At 57.2% G+C, this 24,314-nt stretch overlaps 2 protein-coding genes across 4 annotated transcripts; one reads left to right on the top strand and one right to left on the bottom strand.

Moving 5' to 3' along the window:
- Positions 1-40: 40 nt before the first annotated feature.
- saa (serum amyloid A) lies at positions 41-1,023 on the bottom strand. Its single transcript, XM_088611742.1, has 3 exons — positions 930-1,023; positions 702-840; positions 41-285 (listed from the first exon to the last, which is right to left on the bottom strand). The coding sequence occupies exons 1-3, from the start codon at positions 1,015-1,017 to the stop codon at positions 144-146; spliced, it is 369 nt and encodes a 122-aa protein (XP_088467868.1). The 5' UTR covers positions 1,018-1,023; the 3' UTR covers positions 41-143.
- On the top strand, positions 963-15,470 carry saal1 (serum amyloid A-like 1). Of its 3 annotated transcripts, none has more exons than XM_088611741.1 (13): positions 963-1,089; positions 7,024-7,229; positions 7,755-7,856; positions 7,949-8,032; positions 8,205-8,284; positions 8,586-8,645; positions 8,747-8,935; positions 9,657-9,819; positions 10,232-10,314; positions 10,551-10,739; positions 11,531-11,679; positions 12,006-12,098; positions 14,600-15,470. In XM_088611741.1, exons 2-13 carry the CDS (start codon positions 7,135-7,137, stop codon positions 14,684-14,686), a joined length of 1,374 nt encoding a protein of 457 aa, XP_088467867.1. In that variant the 5' UTR covers positions 963-1,089; positions 7,024-7,134; the 3' UTR covers positions 14,687-15,470. The 3 variants fall into 3 exon arrangements, with proteins under 3 accessions (XP_088467867.1, XP_088467865.1, XP_088467864.1); XM_088611739.1 differs by lacking the exon at positions 963-1,089 and adding an exon at positions 4,054-4,232; XM_088611738.1 differs by lacking the exon at positions 963-1,089 and adding an exon at positions 4,055-4,232 and having other exon boundaries at positions 8,820-8,935.
- The last annotated feature ends 8,844 nt before the right edge of the window (positions 15,471-24,314 follow it).

Here is a 24,314-nt window from a genome sequence, read left to right as displayed (position 1 = left end):
CCACTCAGAGCTCATAAAGGTCATGGGGATCCCCTCCCCCCCCACCAGTGTTCACAGCATCTTCCAGAGGCAGGTTTCTAGCCAGCAGAGCAGCAGGGCTTCGGCAGCCCACCGTGATCGCTGGCCGGCGTGCTGAAAGGGGCTCAGTATTTCTCGGGGAGATCCTTGGGTCTGTATTTACTGAGGTCCCCCCCGTCGCGCCCCCAGCGGTTGGCCTCCTGGTCGGCTTCGGTGTCCTCGTGCCCTCGGCCGCTGGCACTGCCCTGCCACCACTCCCTGGCATTGCTGAGGGAGAGACAGGACAGGGGGTGGTGCTGGCCGGCCTGGTCCTCCCGATTCATCAGGGTGTGTGTGTGTGGAGAGGGAGAGGAGAGGGGTGGAGAGTGAGAGGAGAGGGTGGAGAGTGAGAGGAGAGGGTGGAGAGGGGTGGAGAGTGAGAGGAGGGAGAGGGTGGAGAGGGAGAGGAGAGGGTGTTGGGACAGGTGTAGAGAGGAGAGGGGTGGAGAGTGAGGAGTGGAGAGGAGAGGGGTGGAGAGTGAGGAGAGGAGAGGGACAGGTGTAGAGAGGAGAGGGGTGGAGAGTGAGGAGAGGGGTGGAGAGTGAGAGGAGAGGGACAGGTGTAGAGAGGAGAGGGGTGGAGAGGAGAGGTGTAGAGAGCGGAGGGGCAGGCTGTGTGTCTGGGAGTTCAGAGAGAGGCGTACCTGATGACCTCAGCTGCCCACTTGCCCCCGGGACCTCGGCTCGCGGCGTCTCTGTTGCCCCGCGCGTGGAAGTACTTGTCCGAATTCTTCCAGTTGGCCTCTCGCATGTCGTCGTAGGCGGACCACATGTCCCCCGCCCCTGCGGGAGAGACCGGGACAGCGGGTGTGCTCACGGCGGCCGTGTGGCGCAGACAGGCCCTGAGCGTTAGGACACGCGGACACACTCACCTCGAGCGGCCTCAACAGGGAACATGTACCACTGGGCCTGGGCGCCCACAGCCCAGCACAGAACCAGGACCGCCAGACAGACCTTCATCGTCGCAGCTGGAGAGGGAGACGGGTCAGGACACGGCCGTGCTGGAGAGGGTACTGATCAACTCTGTTTAAGGTGCCTATTCTTTCCTCTTGTGTTAGATCCAGCGACAGCTCAGTAATGAACTATTAGCACTGTACCCTAAACCCCAAAGAGTGCAAACCCTAATTACGCAGCATTCTCATTTCTGTTGAAGGCTCAGAATGTGGAATGATTTCAACCTCTTCTGCTCTCAGCCTTGCCTGTGTCTTAGTTAAAGATAAGATGACTTAATTAGCCATATAGAATTTCTTGCATTAGGAATTTGTCTCCTCACAGACCCCAGCTTGCTCTCCATGAGACACACAGACAGGGAGAGAAGCTGGGGGTCAGAGCACAGGGTCAGCCATTGTATAGCAACCCTGGAGCAGTTGGGGTGAAGGGCCTCGCTCAGGGGCCCAACGGAGTAGGATTCCTCTGCCGGCTGCAGGATTTGAACCAGCAACCTTCCAGCCACAGGCGCAGGTCCTGAGCCACAGAGCCACTGCTCTGCTCTGCCTTTTTTTAAAAGCAGAGCAGAATCCCCACGTCTCAACGCCACAAGAATGCCTGTATCCCGGCGGATCGGACAGGCTTGGAGAGGACGAGTGAGGGAGAGAGGGATGAGGAGAAAGCGTGATGGAGAAGAGAGGGATGGGAGAAGTAGTCCATGCTCACCGCTCTCAGGCACGCAGTCTCAGTCAGGAGCCTCAGAGTAGCTCAGGGTAGCTCAGCCGTCTGCTCTCCCTGCAGCTGCAGGCTCCTTTATATAGAGCTGCCTGCAGAGGTTCCAGTCCAGACCCGCAGGCCGGCCCTGTCCAGCCAAACTGGGGAATCTGACACTTCAGAAAATCCAGAATTTCACAACCCCCAGGAGCCGGCTAACTGGAATAGGAAAACCTTATCGTCGTGCCTTCCCAGTGTCCTGCTGCCAGCCAGAGGTGCCTTTTACTGAAAATCCTGTGTTTTGCATGAAGAACCAAGGACAGCCTGGCAGGGCAAACAGAGCTGGGCAGTCCAAAGGCAGGAATGACACAAGCGTGTTTGCGTTTTGAGTAACGCTTGACCAGGGAGCTGGCCTGCAGCCCACAGCCACGTGCAGCCTGTGTCCAGCCTGCTGCGCTTGAACACTCAGGGTGGGAGCTGAGCCAGGGGAGGGCGTGTGTGTCTGGCTGGGCTCAGGGTGCTGCAGGGCAGTGGAGAGCCAAGGTATTCCTGTAAGTGTCCCTCTGAGGAATTTCCCAGACGTCGAGCTGCCTAGCAAGATGTTATTTCATGGGGGGTTTTTAACACAAGAGTGCGGGATTCACTGTACCCATCTCACAGCTGCTTCCTGGGGAAGATCCTGTAGTTCACCGAGTCTCAGCGGCCACCCTCATCTCCCTAAACAAGCAACACCGAGCCAGCCTGACACAGCAGCAGCAGCAAAGTACAGAGTCCTGAAGAGAGTCGCAGCCTGGGCAGACACTAGTTCAATGGAGTTTGACTGTGAGAAGTGTGAACTGACGCACTCTGGCAGCAGGAACACACACAATCCGTATGGACACATACTGCGTGAGTGCAGAAAGAGCTGTGCATGGGAAGGATCTGGGTCTAAATGTCGATTTTACTGTGTGTGGATGAGATTATTGCAAGGTTGTAGTTTGAGTGTTCAGGGAAGTCCTGGGCTCGGTGGATTGTTTGTATGTCCTCTATGGACAGGTCAAATGAGCTGAATTGTGCAGTCTAGAGCAAACAGGTCTTTGTCCGGGGAGGTATGGATTATGTCAACAGCAAATCGGCACAGCACGTTCAGAAGCAACTCAAGGACTCAGAGCCACAGCTGGAAACTCAAGGGGGGGCTCATCTGGGCCGGAGCTTTGGAAATGGTTTTTACACACAGAGTGGTTGGAGTGGTTTAGGGTACACTTTTGACTCATTTGTCCGTAGAACGTCCTCCCAAAAGGCTTGGGGATCGTGCAGGTGCTTCTTGGCCGAGGAGAGACGAGCGTGTATGTTCTTGGTGAGCAGTGGCTCCTCTCCCATGAAGCCCATTCTTGCCCAGTCTCTTTCTGACTGTGGAGTCACGAACACTGCCCTTAGCTGAGGCAAGAGAAGCCTGCAGTTCTTTGGAGGCTTTTTGAGGATCCTTTGTGACTTCCTGGATGATTTTACGCCTCACCCTGGGAGAAATTTTGGCAGGTTGGCCACTCCTGGGAAGACTCACTACTGATCCAGGTGTTCTCCATTTGGAGATGATGGCTCTCACTGTGTGGTTCGGTGGAGTCCCAGAGCCTTAGAAATGGCTTTGTAACCCTCTCCACACTGAGAGACATCAACAACTTTTTTCTGATCACTTCAGGAATTTCCTTTAATCGTAGTAGAACGTGCTTGTTGAATCTTGGTGCTGGCACCTTGACTCTGACAGTAAGGGTCAACCTAAGAGAGGTTTATATTGAGCAGGGCTGGCTGTAATCAAGCCTGGCTGTGTTCAATCAGATTACTCTAAATTCTCCCTTTAATCGGGTCGATTTAACCAGGGGGCAATTACTTGTTCACACAGTGCCAGATGGTGCTGGATAACTTTGTTTATTAAATGAAATAAGCAACAACAAAAAAATGTATTTGTTCACTTATGTTCCCTTTATCTAATATTACATTTTGGTTGAGGACCTGAAAACATTCAGTGTTGCAATAATAGAGGAAATCAGTAAGGGGGCAGATACTTTTTCGTGGCACTGTATATATAGCCAACAAAAGGATGATTTATTAGTGAAGTTTGAGTAGGTAGCTGCGTCTGTATGCGTAGGCTACGAAGGAAAAAAGAAGAGTCATAGTTTCCGCTGTAGAGCCTTCTCCAGGAGTGCCGGGACGTTGTGTCTCTCCTTTTCCTTTCAGCGTGGAATAAACCTTTTCCCCTTCCTGACGTATTCATGACCTATGAACGCAATAACCCGAGTGACGCGTCAAGCCTCGGTCATGTCTCCCTGTGACCGCTAGGCGGGGCTGTGTTGACGAACGGGCTGGCCGCTCTCGGGACCCGTAGGCTTGTGAGCATGCGTACAAAGGCGGTTGAGGAGGTAGATTTGAAAGAACTGCAGGTCTTTGGCGGATTACTTCACATCAACACAAACAAACCTCGTCAGATAAAGGTCTCCGCGGGCAACAGGAAGTTTGCAGGAGACAATATTACACTTCTTCCACCGGGTCGATGTTAATGGGTAAGAATGGGGAGATTTAGACTGTTGTAAAGGCGAGGACGCCTTTCAGAAAGGAAAGATGTGAGGTTATTTATTTTCCGGCAGGATGCGTCTTGTTACCCTGGATTGTAGCTGCTTTTCACGGGGGCGTCTTTCCCTTGCCCCCCGTAGCGGCTGCTGGTCATCAGCAGGGCGGAGCTGGTCTTAAGCGATGTGATCTGAGCTGTGTTTTGCGGAGCCGGTCGGCGGCTCGTCAGGGCAGAGTGATTTCGCACGCCGGGGAGCCTCTGGTTCTGTTGCAGACCCGCCCTCTCTGCAGCTGCCCGTCCCCGAGCCCGGACCGCTTCGGCTCGGACCCGGGCTCGCAGCTCGGCTTCAGTTCGGCTTCATGGGCGCGAATGGGGCCGCCGCACAGCGCCCACCTTTTCGTCTGCTGACTCGTGATTTATTTTGGCCTGCGAAGAGCTCAGGTTGAGCCTTCGGGCTGCGGTTGAAGATGTCCAGTTTAGACCGTGTCTGTGTGGCGAGTTATTCAGCACTGTGAGGGGGGTGGAGACTCCTGTACCGCTCCTCTGTGCAGCGCAGGGGCACGGCTCCAGTCCAGCAGGGCTTCTCTGCGTCTCTGAGGCTGAGGAAACCGGCCCTGACGGAGCACAGGCTCACTCACCACAGCCTGGCCAGAGAGACTGGACACAGGCAGACCTGGCTGTCCAGAGAGGACAGGCTCAGTGACCACAGCCTGGCCAGAGAGACTGGACACAGGCAGACCTGGCTGTCCAGAGAGGACAGGCTCAGTGACCACAGCCTGGCCAGAGAGACTGGACACAGGCAGACCTGGCTGTCCAGAGAGAACAGGCTCAGTGACCACAGCCTGGCCAGAGAGACTGGACACAGGCAGACCTGGCTGTCCAGAGAGAACAGGCTCAGTGACCACAGCTTGGCCATAGAGACTGGACACAGACGGACAGGCTCAGTGACCACAGCCTGGCCATAGAGACTGGACACAGGCCGACCTGGCTGTCCAGAGAGAACAGGCTCAGTGACCACAGCCTGGCCAGAGAGACTGGACACAGGCAGACCTGGCTGTCCAGAGAGAACAGGCTCAGTGACCACAGCCTAGACATAGAGACTGGACACAGGCAGACCTGACTGCCCAGAGAGGACAGGCTGTGCTCCCACTGCCAGCAAGGAGAAACAGAGACAGAGGTGCACTTCCTACTGCACTGTGACAGATGTTCTGGGATTAGAGAAACATTCTTCCCCAAATTTACAAATCTAATCCCAGAGTTCCCACACCTGCTAGAATCGGAACAGCTCCCAATCCTACTGGGAGAGGAAGGATTTCAGTTGAACTGGCAGCCTAGTACATGATCTCCCATTACAGCCTGAGAACAGTGAGCCTGTCTCTCAATAATAATAATACAGTGTGTGATCTCCTGTCCCAGCCTGAGGAACAGACAGTGAGCCTGTCTCTCAATAATAATAATACAGTGTGTGATCTCCTGTTCCAGCCTGAGGAACAGACAGTGAGCCTGTCTCTCAATAATAATAATACAGTGTGTGATCTCCTGTCCCAGCCTGAGGAACAGACAGTGAGCCTGTCTCTGAATAATAATAATACAGTGTGTGATCTCCTGTCCCAGCCTGAGGAACAGTGAGCCTGTCTCTCAATAATAATAATAATACAGTGTGTGATCTCCTGTCCCAGCCTGAGGAACAGACAGTGAGCCTGTCTCTCAATAATAATAATACAGTGTGTGATCTCCTGTCACAGCCTGAGGAACAGACAGTGAGCCTGTCTCTCAATAATAATAATACAGTGTGTGATCTCCTGTCCCAGCCTGAGGAACAGTGAGCCTGTCTCTCAATAATAATAATACAGTGTGTGATCTCCTGTCCCAGCCTGAGGAACAGTGAGCCTGTCTCTCAATAATAATAATACAGTGTGTGATCTCCTGTCCCAGCCTGAGGAACAGTGAGCCTGTCTCTCAATAATAATAATACAGTGTGTGATCTCCTGTTCCAGCCTGAGGAACAGACAGTGAGCCTGTCTCTCAATAATAATAATACAGTGTGTGATCTCCTGTCCCAGCCTGAGGAACAGACAGTGAGCCTGTCTCTCAATAATAATAATACAGTGTGTGATCTCCTGTCCCAGCCTGAGGAACAGTGAGCCTGTCTCTCAATAATAATAATAATACAGTGTGTGATCTCCTGTCCCAGCCTGAGGAACAGACAGTGAGCCTGTCTCTCAATAATAATAATACAGTGTGTGATCTCCTGTCCCAGCCTGAGGAACAGACAGTGAGCCCGTCTCTCAATAATAATAATACAGTGTGTGATCTCCTGTCCCAGCCTGAGGAACAGACAGTGAGCCTGTCTCTCAATAATAATAATACAGTGTGTGATCTCCTGTCCCAGCCTGAGGAACAGTGAGCCTGTCTCTCAATAATAATAATACAGTGTGTGATCTCCTGTCCCAGCCTGAGGAACAGTGAGCCTGTCTCTCAATAATAATAATACAGTGTGTGATCTCCTGTCCCAGCCTGAGGAACAGTGAGCCTGTCTCTCAATAATGCTCCATATGTTTGTATGTACCTGTATTATGATGTGTCTGTATTGTAAATGACTGTAGATGTTGTGTTAATTGTATAGGCTTTGGCAGCACTGAAATTAATGGGCCGTGCTAATAAAGTCTCTTGAAATGAGTTGATGACCAGGTCAGTGAGGTCACTGAGACCAGGGCAGGACCCCAGGACTGGAGCAGTGCGGACACCCCCTCCCGCCTGGTCTGACTCTTCCTCTGTGGCAGAGCGCGGTGGAGACAGCGAGGACGACGGAGGCAGCGCCCCCCCCTGCCCGGACTCGGACCCGGCCCGCAACCCCTCGCCGCCCCCGGGCTACGACGCAGAGGAAGAGGAGGATGAGGAGGAGGAAGGGGGGCCAGAAGGGGACGCCATCGGCAACACTGTCTACAGCAAGCACTGGCTCTTCGGCGCCCTCACCAGGCTGGTGCAGGTACTGCAGTCCCTGCTCAGGGCTCGGCGAGTGGAGGGAGGACTGGGCAGCGGTCATTACAGTGGTGACAAATACCGGTCAAGAGCAGGGATATTGGGGAATTCTCCCTGTTTCTAGTCTGCCTTGAGGGCACTCTTGGGTTTGTAGTCTCTTGCCCACCCTGTGACCCCTGCGGCTGTTTCTGGGGCACCGGTCGCCAGTCACGGCCCAGTCCAGTCCAGTCCGGGGGTCCCCGCGGCCCCACAGCTGTTTCTGCTCCTCGGCTGATGGAGCGGCGAGGAAGCTGAGGCCGCAGAGCCGCGTGTGTCCAGGAGGGGGGGCGCTTGGGTCAGCGTCAGGCAGGCCGAGCTGGACAGGGGCCGCGGTGCCCAGCGGGAGGTCCGGGGCCACACGCCGCCGCACGGACGAGGAAGCCGGAGCTGTGAGCGGGGCGCGGTGCAGGGGCGGTCTCCAGGGGCGGAGAGGCAGGCTGGCAGGGGGTACACCCTGACCCCGGATTGACGCCCCGCTGTCCCTCCCGCCCAGGTGGCCGCGGAGCAGGGGGCCGGAGACCCGGAGGCGCGGGAGGAGCTGGGCGAGGAGGACGAGGAGCAGCTCTGTAAGGTCTGGGACATGGCCGCGGACCAGGTGAGGGCGGGCGGGCGGGCGCGCGCACCGGCGGATCGCACCGGCTGGCGGCGCCCGGCTCACCCCGCGGCTCTGCCCGTGTCTGCACGCAGGACGTGGCCCGCTTCCTCCAGGAGTTCAAGGCCGCGGACATCCTGCTGGGGGCGATCGCGAAGTCCGGGAGCCCCCGCCTCACGGTGAGTCCCAGGAGTCGCGGCCGGCGGGGCGGAGCCGCAGGTCAGGGTGTCGGGGTTGTCCCTGGGGAGTGGGAGAGCTCGGTCTTCCTCGGCGGGGGGCGGGGGGGGGTCAGGGTGTACCCCCCCCCGGGCTGGCCATGCTGCCTGGTGTTTGAGACGCCTCCTCTTGCAGGAGATCTGCGTGGGAATCCTGGGAAACATGGCCTGCTTCCCCGACGCCTGCCGCTCCATCAGCGAGAACGAGGACCTGGGGTGAGCCGGGAGGGGGGGGGGGGAGAGGGTCAGTCCTCCTGGGCTCCGAGTTCCTTTCCCAGGCTATCGTAAGCGAAGAGGGCGGCTCCGCATCCCAGAATCCAGGTTATCCCGAACGACCCACCTCCCCCGGCTCCAGACTTCGAAAACAAATGTCCACACGGAGGTGGGGGTGCCCCACTTTTCTGATTACCCCCCCCCCCCCCAGACTCCTCTGTGTGTGGGAGAATGGCCGGCCCCCTCCCCCCAGGCCCAGCAGTGTCATGGCCCGCTCACCTGCTGTTCTCCGTGCTGTCCACAGGGTGGTGCTGTTGCTGCTGCTGTCCGATGGCGACCCCCCGACCCTGCTGGAGACGAGCAGGTGAGGAGGGAGCCTGCGGGACCGGGGGCGATGATGGAGGGGGGTGTTATGAAAGCCGTTTGTTTTTTTTTGTTTTTTTTACTTCTGTCCGTCGGGTCGAGGCACAGCCCAGTGTTTGCTAGTTCATGTCTCGCTCTGGGAGCTGTGCCTGACGCCGGTCTGCTGCGCCTGCAGGCTGCTGCTGACCTGCCTCGCTCGGCCGAGCGCCGCCCCCCTGTGGCTGGAGAGGGTACGGCAGCAGGAGTCCGTGCGCCAGAGCCTCTGCTTCATCATGTGCAGCTCCACCAACGGTACGGCGCCCCTCTCCTTCCTTTCATTCATTCCTTACAGTTACACAGCGCTATTCTGGCCCCTCCACTCAGAGCTCTTTACAGGTCATGGGGATCCCCCCCCCCCACCAGTGTGCAGCCCCACCTGGATGATGCTCCAGTCCTCTCACACACACCAGCTCTCAGTGGGGAGGAGAGCAGAGTGATGAACCAGTTCAGAGAGGGGGGTTATTAGGAGGCCATGATTGTTGATGGCCAGGGGGAAATGTGGCCAGGACACTGGGGTAACACCCCTACTCTTCTAGAGAGACGCCCTGGGATTGTTAATGACCACAGAGAGTCAGGACCTCAGTTTTATGTCTTATCTGAAGGACGGCGCCTTGTTACAGTATAGTGTCCCCATCATTATACTGGTGCATTAGGACCCAGACAGACCGCAGGGTGAGCGCCCCCTACTGGCCCCACTAACACCTCTTCCAGCAGCAGCCTCAGCTTTCCCAGGAGTCTCCCATCCAGGTACTGACCAGGCTCACACTGCTGAGCTCCAGTGGGGCTGCCAGCTGGGAGCTGCAGGGTGCTGGCCATATCACCCTTCTGAGCTGCGGATCTGTCAGCTTTTCTGTGCGTTTATCCGTCATTGTCCATCTCTCAGTCTGCCTGGCGGTCTCTCTGTCCATCCTTGTGCCTCCACGCTAGGGTGTCCCAAGCCTTACCTGGCATGTCTGTGCTCCGTCCTGCACAGTCGATCTGCTGCTGAAGGTGGGCGAGCTGGTGGACAAGCTGTTCGACCTGGACGAGGAGCTGATGAGGAGCTGGATCACACCGCAGGCCCAGCCCAGCACCAAGGACGGGGAGGGCCCCCTGCACATCGCCCCCTGCCTGCTGGAGGCTGCCAAGCAGCTCAGGTGACAGCGCGGCCCTGACCAATGTGTGTGTTGATCCCAGCCTGGGTCCTCCTGGTTCTGCGAGCGTCTTGGTACTCCAGTCCTTTTCAGTCAGTATTGTATTCACCCGTGCGCACTGGGAAACAGACCGGCGCCTCTTGCTGGTGAGGACTGGAAGTGCCTGGAGAGTCAGGCAGCTGGAGGGAAGTCTGAGCTCTTTCCCTGTCGTGTTCCCGGTGCTGCAGCTGGAGTCTGAGCTCTTTCCCTGTCCTGTTCCCGGTGCTGCAGCTGGAGTCAGGAGTCTGAGCTCTTTCCCTGTCCTGTTCCCGGTGCTGCAGCTGGAGTCTGAGCTCTTTCCTTGTCGTTTTCCCGGTGCTGCGGCTGGAGTCAGGAGTCTGAGCTCTTTCCCTGTCGTGTTTCCGGTGCTTTGCAGGTCGGAGAGCCCTGAGGGTCTGGAGGTGTACATTCACGCCCTGCAGCTCCTCACCACAGTGGACACGGGCATCCAGGCTCTAGGTGAGACACAGGCCTGACTCCCCCTGCTTCCAGCTGCCCTTCTGTGTACACTTATTTATCCAGGACTGTCCGGACGCTGCCTATCCCGAGATTCCCAATTATCCCACACTGTCTGGACACTGCCTGTGCAGATATTCCCACTCGTCCATCCCAGACAGCGGCTGTGAGGCTCATTCTTCCCGTGCTGTGCCTCCTCTTCCCTGCTCCCCCGTCTCTCCTGTCTCTCCCGTCTCCAGTGGAGCCCGAGCAGGTGGCCGAGGAGCTCTGGGCCCTGCTGAGCGATGTCGTGTGCAGTGACCTCTGCCAGCCCGACGACCCCGCTGTCACCCTGCAGGAGCAGAAGACCCTGCTGGCGCCCGTCCTGGCGGTGCTGGGGGCCCTGTTCGACCTGCAGGGTCGCCCGGAGTGCTGCTGTCCGGACCGGAGTGAGGCCCGCGCACGGAGGGGGGGGCTGGAGAGAGACAGGGGGGGAGGAGGAGGGTGGGGCTGGAGAGAGGAGGGGGGGAGAGGGCTGGGAGGGGGGGAGAGGGCTGGGAGGAGGAGGGTGGGGCTGGAGAGATGGGGGAGAGGGCTAGGAGGAGGAGGAGGGTGGGGCTGTCGGGAGGAAGAGGAGGAGGGGGGGCTGGAGAGGGCTGAGAGGAGGAGGAAGAGGAGGGTAGGGCTGGAGAGAGAAAGAAGGTGCAGGAGGATGGGGCTGGAGAGAGAAAGGAGGAGCAGGAGGATGGGGCTGGAGAGAGACGGGAGAGCCGGGCTGAGGAGGAGGGGGGGGCTGTTGGGAGGAAGAAGAGGAGGAGGGTGGGGCTGGAGAGAGAAAGGAGGAGCAGGAGGATGGGGCTGGAGAGAGACGGGAGAGCCGGGCTGAGGAGGAGGGGGGGGCTGTTGGGAGGAAGAGGAGGAGGAGAGTGGGGCTGTTGGGAGGAAGAGGAGGAAGGTCAGGCTGTGCTGTCGTGGAGGAAGAGGAGGGGGGCTGTGCTGTTGGAGAAGAGGAGGAGGAGGAAGGGGGCTGTGCTTTTGGGGAGGAAGAGGAGGGGGGCTGTGCTGTTGGAGAGGAAGAGGAGGAGGAAGATGCTCAGTTTGTTGAGATGTTCAGTGTGTGTTTGGTTTCGTTGGGACTCGGGGCAGTGCGTTATCAGGGTGTGCTGCAGGTTCTGACCCGCCTGCAGCGGACACGGCTCAGGGCCCAGGGCCGAGAGTCATGGTGTGTTGTGTGCCGCAGACCTGCCGCTGGTGGGGAGTCTGACCCGCGTGCTGCAGTACCAGCAGGAGTGCCAGCAGGGGGCGGCGGAGGACCAGGACGTGCACCTGCAGATCCTGAAGGAGACCGCGGCCGAGCTCCTGTCCGGCCTGCTGGCTGGCCTTCCTCAGGCAAGGCCCGGACGGGGTTCGAGAGAGAGGGGCCCTGCTCTAGGCTCGGCAGACACGAGAGCTGGGTTTGGAGGTGTCTGAAGAGCCGCACAGCTGTGGATGATCCCTGGAGGATAGGCTCTTTCTCCCCTGGATGGAACTGTGTTTATCTTCTTCCCTCTTCTCCGCTGTTTCATGTTTGTGTCCCGGGACACCGCTGAATTTTCTTCAGAGCGGGGGGGCAGTGGTGTGACAGGTGGAGGGGTTCGAGGGAGCGGGGGGGTTAGGGGGGAGCAGGGTGCAGGTCCAGGGTGGGTCCTGACTGCCGGTGCTGTTTCCTGCTGCAGGAGGCGGTGTCGGAGCTGGTCCGGACCGGAGCGCTGACGGAGCAGAGCTGTCTCACCGCAGCGCGGAGCCTCCTGCCCCAGCACTGCACCGCGGTGAGAGCGCCCCCCACTGTCCGTCCCTCTGCCCTACACCACACAGCATGTCTGTGCGTCTGCGTCAGGCTGCTGGAGTGGTGTCTGTGTGTATCTGTGTGTCAGGCTGCTGGAGTGGTGTGTCTGTGTGTATCTGTGTGTCAGGCTGCTGGAGTGGTGTGTCTGTGTGTATCTGTGTGTCAGGCTGCTGGAGTGGTGTGTCTGTGTGTATCTGTGTGTCAGGCTGCTGGAGTGGTGTGTCTGTGTGTATCTGTGTGTCAGGCTGCTGGAGTGGTGTGTCTGTGTGTATCTGTGTGTCAGGCTGCTGGAGTGGTGTGTCTGTGTGTATCTGTGCGTCAGGCTGCTGGAGTGGTGTGTCTGTGTGTGTCTGTGCGTCAGGCTGCTGGAGTGGTGTGTCTGTGTGTCAGGCTGCTGGAGTGGTGTGTCTGTGTGTATCTGTGTGCCAGGCTGCTGGAGTGGTGTGTCTGTGTGTATCTGTGTGCCAGGCTGCTGGAGTGGTGTGTCTGTGTGTATCTGTGTGCCAGGCTGCTGGAGTGGTGTGTCTGTGTGTATCTGTGTGCCAGGCTGCTGGAGTGGTGTGTCTGTGTGTGTCTGTGCCAGGCTGCTGGAGTGGTGTGTCTGTGTGTGTCTGTGCCAGGCTGCTGGAGTGGTGTGTCTGTGTGTGTCTGTGCGCCAGGCTGCTGGAGTGGTGTGTCTGTGCGCCAGGCTGCTGGAGTGGTGTGTCTGTGCGCCAGGCTGCTGGAGTGGTGTGTCTGTGTGCCAGGCTGCTGGAGTGGTGTCTGTGCGTGTCTGTGCGTCAGGCTGCTGGAGTGGTGTCTGTGCGTGTCTGTGTGTGTCTGTGCGTCAGGCTGCTGGAGTGGTGTCTGTGCGTATCTGTGCGTGTCTGTGTGTGTCAGGCTGCTGGAGTGGTGTCTGTGCGTGTCTGTGCGTGTCTGTGTGTGTCAGGCTGCTGGAGTGGTGTCTGTGTGTGTCTGTGCGTCAGGCTGCTGGAGTGGTGTCTGTGCGTGTCTGTGCGTGTCTGTGCGTCAGGCTGCTGGAGTGGTGTCTGTGTGTGTCTGTGTGTCAGGCTGCTGGAGTGGTGTCTGTGTGTGTCTGTGTGTCAGGCTGCTGGAGTGGTGTCTGTGTGTGTCTGTGCGCCAGGCTGCTGGAGTGGTGTGTCTGTGTGTGTCTGTGTGTGTCTGTGCGCCAGGCTGCTGGAGTGGTGTCTGTGTGTGTCTGTGTGTCAGGCTGCTGGAGTGGTGTCTGTGCGTCAGGCTGCTGGAGTGGTGTGTCTGTGTGTGTCTGTGCGTCAGGCTGCTGGAGTGGTGTGTCTGTGTGTGTCTGTGTGTGTCAGGCTGCTGGAGTGGTGTGTCTGTGTGTGTCTGTGTGTGTCTGTGCGTCAGGCTGCTGGAGTGGTGTGTCTGTGTGTGTCTGTGTGTGTCTGTGCGCCAGGCTGCTGGAGTGGTGTCTGTGCGTGTCTGTGTGTGTCTGTGTGTCAGGCTGCTGGAGTGGTGTCTGTGTGTGTCTATGCGCCAGGCTGCTGGAGTGGTGTGTCTGTGTGCGCCAGGCTGCTGGAGTGGTGTGTCTGTGTGTGTCAGGCTGCTGGAGTGGTGTGTCTGTGTGTGTCTGTGTGTGTCTGTGTGTGTCTGTGTGTGTCTGTGTGTGTCTGTGCGTCAGGCTGCTGGAGTGGTGTGTCTGTGTGTGTCTGTGTGTCAGGCTGCTGGAGTGGTGTCTGTGTGTGTCTGTGTGCCAGGCTGCTGGAGTGGTGTGTCTGTGTGTGTCTGTGTGCCAGGCTGCTGGAGTGGTGTGTCTGTGTGTGTCTGTGCGTCAGGCTGCTGGAGTGGTGTCTGTGTGTGTCTGTGTGTCAGGCTGCTGGAGTGGTGTCTGTGCGTGTCTGTGCGTCAGGCTGCTGGAGTGGTGTCTGTGTGTGTCTGTGTGCCAGGCTGCTGGAGTGGTGTGTCTGTGTGTGTCTGTGTGCCAGGCTGCTGGAGTGGTGTGTCTGTGTGTGTCTGTGTGCCAGGCTGCTGGAGTGGTGTGTCTGTGTGTGTCTGTGTGCCAGGCTGCTGGAGTGGTGTGTCTGTGTGTGTCTGTGTGCCAGGCTGCTGGAGTGGTGTGTCTGTGTGTGTCTGTGTGCCAGGCTGCTGGAGTGGTGTGTCTGTGTGTGTCTGTGCGTCAGGCTGCTGGAGTGGTGTCTGTGTGTGTCTGTGTGTCAGGCTGCTGGAGTGGTGTCTGTGTGTGTCTGTGTGTGTCTGTGTGTGTCTGTGTGTGTCTGTGTGTGTCTGTGCGTCAGGCTGCTGGAGTGGTGTCTGTGTGTGTCTGTGCGCCAGGCTGCTGGAGTGGTGTCTGTGTGCCAGGCTGCTGGAGTGGTGTGTCTGTGTGTGTCTGTGTGTCAGGCTGCTGGAGTGGTGTCTGTGTGTGTCTGTGCGCCAGGCTGCTGGAGTGGTGTCTGTGGGTCTGTGCGCGTCTGTGTCTGGCCCCGGTGTGTGTGTCCCGCGTGACATCCGTCCCTGTCTCCCCCTCAGGTGCGGCTCTTCGTGGCCGTGCTCTCCCAGGTGGAGGGGCGGCTGGCAGGCGCTCTGCGAGAGGAGTTCCCCTGCCTCAAGCTCTGACTGACCCGGGCCGGGCCGGGCCGGGCCAGGCAGGACTGAGTGGGGCTAGTCGCTGGGAGCCGCTGATCCGGTTAACGGAACAAATAGCATCAGAAAGCCAGGGATCCCGAGATGGCAGTGCAGCCCTGACGCTCCCATGAAATCCGTTCTCTATCCGGAAGCTACTTCAGAGACGGGGGAGCGAATCATCTTCTTCAGCTGCTTCTGCAGGGGAACCCCCACCCCTCATGTACTGGGGGTGACTCCTCGCTGAGGCTCTCACAGGGGGACCCCTCACTGTGCTCTGAGGCTCTCACAGGGGTACCCCTTGCTGAGGCTCTCACAGGGGGACCCCTCACTGTGCTCTGATGCTCTGACAGGGGTACCCCTTGCTGAGGTTCTGATAGGGGTACCCCTCGCTGTGCTCTGAGGCTGTGACAGGGGTACCCCTCGCTGTGCTCTGAGGCTGTGACTGGGGGACCCCTCACTGTGCTCTGAGGCTGTGACAGGGGGACCCCTCACTGTACTCTGATGCTCTGACAGGGGTACCCCTCGCTGAGGTTCTGACAGGGGTACCCCTCGCTGTGCTCTGAGGTTCTGACAGGGGTACCCCTTGCCGTGCTCTGAGGCTGTGACAGGGGTACCCCTCGCTGTGCTCTGAGGCTGTGACTGGGAGCCCTGTGTGCTTCAGCCTGGTCTCTCACACTGCGGTTTGTTCCTGTACAGTTGTGCCATTTCATGCTCTTGCTCATGTTTGTAATCAGACGCCTTTCCTTCGTTAATAAAGCCGAGCTCTTCGTTTTTACTTCAGTGGTCCAGGGAAGGATTCTTGAGTCCACAGTGATGGGAAGCCCCTTGAAGGAAATTCAAAATGAAATGAAAATAGTATTCAAAGCTCTCGTGGGTTTTTTTAGGATAATTGTCTTCTCCCCAAGTGAAGAAGCTAGCAGTCAATTCACCCTGCAGCTCCTAGCTGGCAGCCCTACTGGAGCTCAGCAGTGTGAGCCTGGCCAGTACTTGGATGGGAGACTCCTGGGAAAGCTGAGGCTGCTGCTGGAAGAGGTGTTAGTGGGGCCAGTAGGGGGCGCTCACCCTGCGGTCTGTGTGGGTCCTAATGCCCCAGTATAGTGACGGGGACACTGTACTGTAAAAAGGCCCCGTTCTTCAGATAAGACATAAAACTGAGGTCCTGACTCTGTGGTCATTAACAATCCCAGGGCGTCTCTCTAGAAGAGTAGGGGTGTTACCCCAGTGTCCTGGTCACATTTCCCCCTGGCCTTTACCAGTCATGGCCTCCTAATAACCCCCCTCTCTGAACTGGCTTCATCACTCTGCTCTCCTCCCCACTGAGAGCTGGTGTGTGTGAGAGGACTGGAGCATCATCCAGGTGGGGCTGCACACTGGTGGGAGTGGAGGGGATCCCCATGACCTGTACAGAGCTCTGAGTGGGGTGTCCAGAATAGCGCTGTGTAAATGAAAGGAAGGAGAGGGGCGCCGTACCGTTGGTGGAGCTGCACATGATGAAGCAGAGGCTCTGGCGCACGGACTCCTGCTGCCGTACCCTCTCCAGCCACAGGGGGGTGGCGCTCGGCCGAGCCAGGCAGGTCAGCAGCAGCCTGCAGGCGCAGCTCCCAGAGCGAGACAAAAAAACAAAATGGCTTTCATAACACCTAGTAACACCTCATAACACCTCTCTGAACTGGCTTCATCACCAGCTGTACACTGGTGGTGGTGGAGGGGATCCCCATGACCTGTAAAGAGCTCTGAGTGGAGGGGCCAGAAAAGCGCTATATAAGTGTCAGGAGTTATTCTTATTAAGATGAGGCAGCTGTGTTGAAATGTATCTATTTGTCTGTTTTTAACTTTGCTTGTCTCGGAGCTGCTGTATTCAGGCCATGGTCTTGTCATGATATTTTTATACTGCTTCCATGTTAAAACAATTACTTTGGATTGTTCAGCAGGAAGGGGTTGTGTGCTCTGTGCCCTCCCCGGCTGCTGTATGGTGGGACTTATCGCCGGTGGTGTTGCAGCAAAGTGTGACGGAACGAGTCTGATGTTCCTGGTCATTTCCTGGGCGGAGTGGTGTCTCTGTGGCTCAGGACCTGCGCCTGTGGCTGGAAGGTTGCCGGTTCAAATCCCGCAGCCGGCAGAGGAATCCTACTCCGCTGGGCCCCTGAGCAAGGCCCTTCACCCCAACTGCTCCAGGGGTGCCGTATAAATGGCTGACCCTGCGCTCTGACCCCCAGCTTCTCTCCCTGTCTGTGTGTCTCATGGAGAGCAAGCAGGGTTTTTTTTTTCTTATAAAATATACTTTATTCCGGAAAAAAAAAACATCTCAAAAGGAAACATCTCACACATTAACACTCCATGTAGTAAAAACAACGGCGGAACGGCGGTGATTGTCCGTTATCAATCATTGCAAGTGTGGGCGGATTTGCGCTATTATGAGAGTCCCTCCAAACCCTACCACTTGCTGTTAACCATTAATCCCTGTACAGGGTCCATAGTCCTTTCCAGTGCTCCCCTGCCAGGTCCGCCAGGATCCTCTCCTCCAGCTCCCTCGCTCCCCACTTGTTGTTGTGCCGGATGAGATTGTTCCTCGCGTCCCACAGGCCTTTTTTAGTGAGGGACAGCAGCAGCCACATCAGGAACTGCGTCCCCTTGTCCAATCCGGTAGGTGCCAGCCCCAGCAGAATGTACTGGTAACTGAGCACCGCACCTGTCCCCAGGAGTTGCATGGTGTTGTCCATTCTGCCCCACACCGTCTTGGCGAAGGGGCAGCTCCAGAACACGTGCTCCTGAGTCTCCTCGACGAAACACGTGTCCCGGGGGCAATGCGGATTCCTGGAGATCGAGTGTCTGTAGAGGACCTCTCTGGTAGCCAGTCTCTTGTGTACGGCCATCCAGTTGAGGTCCTTCAGTTCGTTGTCCAGTTCTTTCGGCTGCGTTCCTTCCCAAGCAGGGGTATTGTATGTGAAAAGACAAATTCCTAATGCAAGAAATTAAGTGATCTTATCTTATTTCTGCTGCAGGTTAGCTGCCCTGGGTCTTGTGGGTTGGAGTGTGCAAAGGTGAGAGAGCAGCAGCCCTGACAGCAGAGGGAGTTGAGGCAGAGAGAGAGAGAGCAAGTGTACAGTGTTTCTGCAAGCTGCTTCGGCCCCGTGTGCCTCTGCACTTCACAGTATTTAAAAACACGGGCTGCTGTAATTAAAGACTGCATTGATATTCCGAGTGCTTTTGTAATGGAAATGGGTGACAGTGGGCTGGAGAGGGAGAGTGGGTGGAAGGAAGGGGGAGGGGTGAGGTGTAGAGTAATCAGAGGGGCGAGACAATACCTGCGATCCCTTTCTAAGGGCTGCTGGTCTGCCTGTGTGATGTCACCCCATTGCCCCCGTCTTTGCAGAGCGCAGTTCAAAGGGATGCTGATGTTGTTATTTTGGCTTTGTGGGTCGTCGTCATGTTCTTCTAGGTGGTGGGATGTGCGTTACTCCCTGGCCTCCGTGGTCAGCGGGACACGCACTGTCCAGTTAGTGCTGACAGACCCTGCAGATCTCTCTCTGAAGGGGTCACTACACACACTGTCCAGTTAGTGCTGACAGACCCCCCCAGCTCTCTCTCTGAAGGGTCACTACACACACTGTCCAGTTAGTGCTGACAGACCCTGCAGATCTCTCTCTGAAGGGTCACTACACACACTGTCCAGTTAGTGCTGACAGACCCTGCAGATCTCTCTCTGAAGGGTCACTACACACACTGTCCAGTTAGTGCTGACAGACCCTGCAGATCTCTCTCTGAAGGGGTCACTACACACACTGTCCAGTTAGTGCTGACAGACCCTGCAGATCTCTCTCTGAAGGGTCACTACACACACTGTCCAGTTAGTGCTGACAGACCCTGCAGATCTCTCTCTGAAGGGTCACTACACACACTGTCCAGTTAGTGCTGACAGACCCTGCAGATCTCTCTCTGAAGGGTCACTACACACACTGTCCAGTTAGTGCTGACAGACCCCGCAGATCTCTCTCTGAAGGGTCACTACACACACTGTCCAGTTAGTGCTGACGGACCCCGCAGATCTCTCTCTGAAGGGTCACTACACACACTGTCCAGTTAGTGCTGACGGACCCCGCAGATCTCTCTCTGAAGGGTCACTACACACACTGTCCAGTTAGTGCTGACAGACCCCGCAGATCTCTCTCTGAAGGGTCACTACACACACTGTCCAGTTAGTGCTGACAGACCCTGCAGATCTCTCTCTGAAGGGGTCACTACACACACTGTCCAGTTAGTGCTGACAGACCCTGCAGATCTCTCTCTGAAGGGGTCACTACACACACTGTCCAGTTAGTGCTGACAGACCCCGCAGATCTCTTTCTGAAGGGTCACTACACACACTGTCCAGTTAGTGCTGACAGACCCCGCAGATCTCTTTCTGAAGGGTCACTACACACACTGTCCAGTTAGTGCTGACAGACCCCGCAGATCTCTCTCTGAAGGGGTCACTACACACACTGTCCAGTTAGTGCTGACAGACCCCGCAGATCTCTCTCTGAAGGGGTCACTACACACACTGTCCAGTTAGTGCTGACAGACCCCGCAGATCTCTCTCTGAAGGGTCACTACACACACTGTCCAGTTAGTGCTGACAGACCCCGCAGATCTCTCTCTGAAGGGTCACTACACACACTGTCCAGTTAGTGCTGACAGACCCCGCAGATCTCTCTCTGAAGGGTCAGTACACACACTGTCCAGTTAGTGCTGACAGACCCTGCAGATCTCTCTCTGAAGGGTCACTACACACACCGTCCAGTTAGTGCTGACAGACCCCCCCAGCTCTCTCTCTGAAGGGTCACTACACACACTGTCCAGTTAGTGCTGACAGACCCTGCAGATCTCTCTCTGAAGGGTCACTACACACAATTCAATTCAGTTCAATTCAAGGTGCTTTATTAGCATGACCGATAGGTACAATCAGTGTTGCCAAAGCAAATAAAAATAATAAAATTAACATAGAACAAAACAAAAAACAAAATAAAATCTACAGACATGTTACAGACATTTACAACAAAGACATATTATATAATATCGACATATACTGTAGGCGGCTGGAGCATTATTGGGAGACGGACTCACTGTTCCTCAGGCTGTGACAGGAGATCACATACTGGGCTGCCAGATCAACTGGGTTCCCTCCTCCCTCTCCCAGTAGGATTGGGACCTGTTGTGGTTTTGGCAGGTGTGGGAACTCTGGGATTAGATTTCTGAATTTCGGGAAGAATGTTTCTCTAATCCCAGAGTATCTGTCACAGTGCAGTAGGAAGTGCACCTCTGTCTCTATTTCTCCCCGCTGGCAGTGGGAGCACAGCCTGTCCTCTCTGGGCAGCCAGGTCTGCCTGTGTCGCCCAGTTTCTATGGCCAGGTTGTGGTCACTGAGCCTGTACTTCGTCAGGGTCTGTTTCTGTTTGTTATTTTTTATTTTGGTCAAATATTCAGCTAGTGTGTATTGTCTGTTTAAGGTTCTGTAGCATTCCAGTTTATGTTGTGTTTGTGTGTGTGTGTCCCAGTGTGTGAGATATTGCTGTTTGATCTGTGCTGTGATGTGGTTGAGTCTGGGTTGTGGTGCTCTAGCAGTGCTGTCCTGAGGCTGGTTAGTATCGGTGTGGCTCAGGTCGGTGAGCCTCAGGACCAGCTGGCTCAGGGGGCTCTGTTTTGGGCTCAGCTCTTGGCTCAGCAGGGCTTTGTGGTGGTAGGAATTTTGGTCACTGTTTTTTAGGTGTAGCCAATACTTTAATACTCTTTTCTGTATGTTTATCAATAGTGGGTACTGGCCTAATTCGGCCCTGCACCCGTTGTTAGGAGTTTTTCTCTGCACACGGAGTATGATTCTACACACTGTCCAGTTTGGCCAGGGAGAATTTATTGTTGTTCTTCTTCTTCGACCCTGACGCGTCTCTGTCCGCTGCTGTGCGCCCAGGTTCGCTCCGGACCGCGCTCGCTCTGTTTCCTCGGCCCACGTGCCCGGCCTTCGCTCTGCCCGAGCGTGCTCTGGGCCGCGGGGCCCGCCGGCGCTCCTGCCTGGTTCCGTGCGGGTGAGCCTCTTGCTCGGGCAGCCGGCAGGGCCGGAGGGCGAAAGAGGCTCACTGAGCCGTCAGTCTTGCCTGAGCCTGACGAGAAGTGACTGCTCGCTCGCGGGCGGGAGGGGTGGGGGGGAGGGTGCTGGGCCGCTGGAGTCCGGGAGCCCATCGGCGGGTCAGGACCTGGAGTGAGGAAAGAGGCAAAGAGACGCAGAACTTCCTGTCAGCTGTGAATCCTGTCTCCCCACTCCCTCCCCCTTCCCTCTCGAACCCTCTCCCTTTCTCTGGCTTCGTCCCGATGCGCGGAGGGAGAGGGAGACTGCTGAACGGACCTGACGTCGTCAGCTCTGGTTTAAACTCGATTTTTTCCACAAACGAAACTACGGTAGGGAAAAAAATGTGACTGGCTCCCGGAAACCTGCTTAGCTTTTTCGAGCAGATAAAAACAATTTTTTTTCGAGCGAAATCAAGCTAATTTAATGCAGTGGAAGACGCAGTGGAGTATGTCGTTGGGAGTTCGGCCGGGGCTAAAATCCTAGCTGGGGGTCGCGAGGGCCAGGCATGGCGAGCCGAGCGTCACACCTGTGAGCCAGCAGGCCCACCCGGACACGTGCCGTCCCTGCCCCTCTTCCCCAGGATCCTGAAGTACTGTGCGCTCCGCGATAATCAGAGCCCAGAGGTGATTTCCTGAGTCGGGCTGCTCCTCTATCTAAAGTCAACAGCAGGATAATGAAGCCTTTCTCCAGCCCCGTCTGTCCTGGGTCCGTCACACCTCTCCGCACCTCCAGAAATAGCCCATTGACGCCACACAGCTCTTAATTAAGGACGCGCGACGCCTGCTTCCGCCCCCCCTGCGCTCATCACCTGTGCTTTTCAGGTCCGCGCGTCCGTTGTTTCACAACCACGGAGACTTTCCGCGAGGGGGGAAAATCCCCCGACGCGCGATACGATGCACACCTTTGCCGTTTTGGAAAGGGGGTGGATGAGGGTTGGGACGGCAGGCCTGAATCATCCCCGGAGGTCCTGCCCGGCCCAGAAAGAGTCATGAAGAGCTCCCCCCTCCCGCCAGCGGGGGGCACCACCTCCGCGCGTCTTGTGTGCGATGAGCCGGGGCGGCGGAGACGTGGCCCCCTCTTCATGTTGTTCTGTTAGCCCCCCCCACCATCAGCATCACCACCACCCCCCCCCGCTTGCACAGCTGTCTGGTCTGTCTGGAAAGATGTGCCCTTCGTTAGAAACCAGCCCATCCCCGCCCTCCCCCCCAGCTCTGGGCCGCGCGCCTGCTGGCGGACTCCCTCTGCCCCTCCCACTGTAGGACGGGGGGGGTTGGGTGGGGTCAGCAGCCTGGCGCGTACAGCCCAGAGCAGAGAGGCCGATTGCAACATGGCGAACCACGGGCCAGGGTGGAGGCATGGTAACTCAGGCGGCAGGGGCGTCTAGCTCCTGTTGTCCCGGGTTCGATCCCAGGTAGGGCCAAGCGATGGGGCTCTGATTCCTTCCAGACGGCTCCCAGGTCTGGTCAGCCTGCTTTCCAGATGAGTACAGGGAGGTTAATCCTTCCGGGGGTAATAAGCCGACCGGAGCGTGATGCTGATCCCATCACCTCCACCTCCAGTGTCGGAGGGTGTAGGAAAATGGTGGCCCATTCCCCCATGATGGCCCTGATGGCCTGGAAAGGGACCTACCCTACTCCCAGGGCAGGACGAAGCAGAGTGTGTCAGACCAGGGCGGGGAGCCAACTTGGTCATTGACTGTGACAGAACTCCTCGGCCCGGAGTCCAGACTCCAGAGGCCGTGGCCGTGCAGAAGTGTGTCAACAGGCAGCGAGGTGTGAGGACACCCTGGGCTGCCCAGCCCTCACCCCTCTCTGCACTCTGGGGGGACCGAACCCCAGATGGTGAAGAGGGATATGGACAGACGGAGGTCTGTCGGTGACGTGTCTTGACCGCGGAGGGGCTGAGCCACAGCTGTGTCCTAACAGGGGGGAAGGGCAAAACATTTTCCGTTTTGTCCGAGTGGATTCCTGCCACGTTCAGGCCCAGCGTTTCCGACGTGTAGCCGGGCTGGAAAAACAGATTGTAATTAAAGCAGGGAGATCCCCTCCCTGTCTCCCTGCAGGATACGAAGGGCCATGCTGCAGGTGTGTGTGTGTGTGTGTGTGTGTGTGAGGGCGTTCTAGCGTTCTTAGAGATGTCCGTTTCCCCCAGCAACGATATTCCTAGCCGTCTTTATCTGGGGCTTTTATAAGTCTTGCACTTGCGCCATTTCCCTGTTTAATTACTGCAGCTTTATGATGATGTATTCAAGGATGCTGTGTAACCGAGCAGAGCATTGCTGCAGCCTTTCTTCCTGTAACAATGAGGAGGTGAAGCGCTTTTCTAATGTCCTGATTGAGTCATCCCCGTGGAGCTTACAGCTTGGGTCCCCTGGGTCTCCCTGGTTGGCACTGGTGGGATTGGATCTCCAAACCGTGGGGGCCATGCTCCCCTCGCCCAGCGCTGTCTCACAGCTGCCTTCCCTGCCACGCAGAGCTCTCGATCGGCCCCTTGTTTTCCCCCTTCTGGCCTGTTTTCCTCGTCCGCTCTCTTGTTCGGTAACTTCCAGCTTCACACACAGACAACTCTGCGGCGCCTCTCGGTTCCCATGCTGGCTCGCTGGGTTCAACAGCCCGCCAGTGTCTGGATCTGTATGTGACGCTACAGAAGACAGGGGCGAACTCCACGTGTGAGACAGGCCCCACAGCCCACAGTGGGCTGCTGAGGATAGCTCTGTCATTGTCTTATGGCCACCCTATGTTCCTAGCCTGACCCCCCCCCAAACTGAGTTTCCCAAGACTACTCCTGCTGTGGTGACTCTTTCCCCTTCCCTGAGGAGGGGCTGCAGTCCGTGCTGAGGAAGAGGAGAGGCTGCAGTCCGTGCTGAGGAAGAGGAGGGGCTGCAGTCCGTGCTGAGGAAGAGGAGGGGCTGCAGTCCGTGCTGAGGAAGAGGAGAGGGGGGCTGCAGTCCGTGCTGAGGAAGAGGAGAGGGGGCTGCAGTCTGTGCTGAGGAAGAGGAGAGGCTGCAGTCTGTGCTGAGGAAGAGGAGAGGGGGGCTGCAGTCTGTGCTGAGGAAGAGGAGGGGGGGGCTGCAGTCTGTGCTGAGGAAGAGGAGAGGGGGCTGCAGTCTGTGCTGAGGAAGAGGAGAGGGGGGGCTGCAGTCCGTGCTGAGGAAGAGGAGAGGCTGCAGTCTGTGCTGAGGAAGAGGAGGGGGGGGCTGCAGTCTGTGCTGAGGAAGAGGAGAGGGGGCTGCAGTCTGTGCTGAGGAAGAGGAGAGGGGGGGCTGCAGTCCGTGCTGAGGAAGAGGAGAGGCTGCAGTCTGTGCTGAGGAAGAGGAGGGGGGGCTGCAGTCTGTGCTGAGGAAGAGGAGAGGGGGCTGCAGTCTGTGCTGAGGAAGAGGAGGGGGGGGCTGCAGTCTGTGCTGAGGAAGAGGAGAGGGGCTGCAGTCTGTGCTGAGGAAGAGGAGGGGGGGCTGCAGTCTGTGCTGAGGAAGAGGAGAGGGGCTGCAGTCTGTGCTGAGGAAGAGGAGGGGGGGCTGCA

Source organism: Lepisosteus platostomus, chromosome 18 (genome assembly GCF_059453375.1).
Source record: "Lepisosteus platostomus isolate fLepPlt1 chromosome 18, fLepPlt1.hap1, whole genome shotgun sequence".
Taxonomy (NCBI): Eukaryota; Metazoa; Chordata; class Actinopteri; order Semionotiformes; family Lepisosteidae; genus Lepisosteus; species Lepisosteus platostomus.
This window is presented reverse-complemented; position numbering and strand designations above follow the sequence as displayed.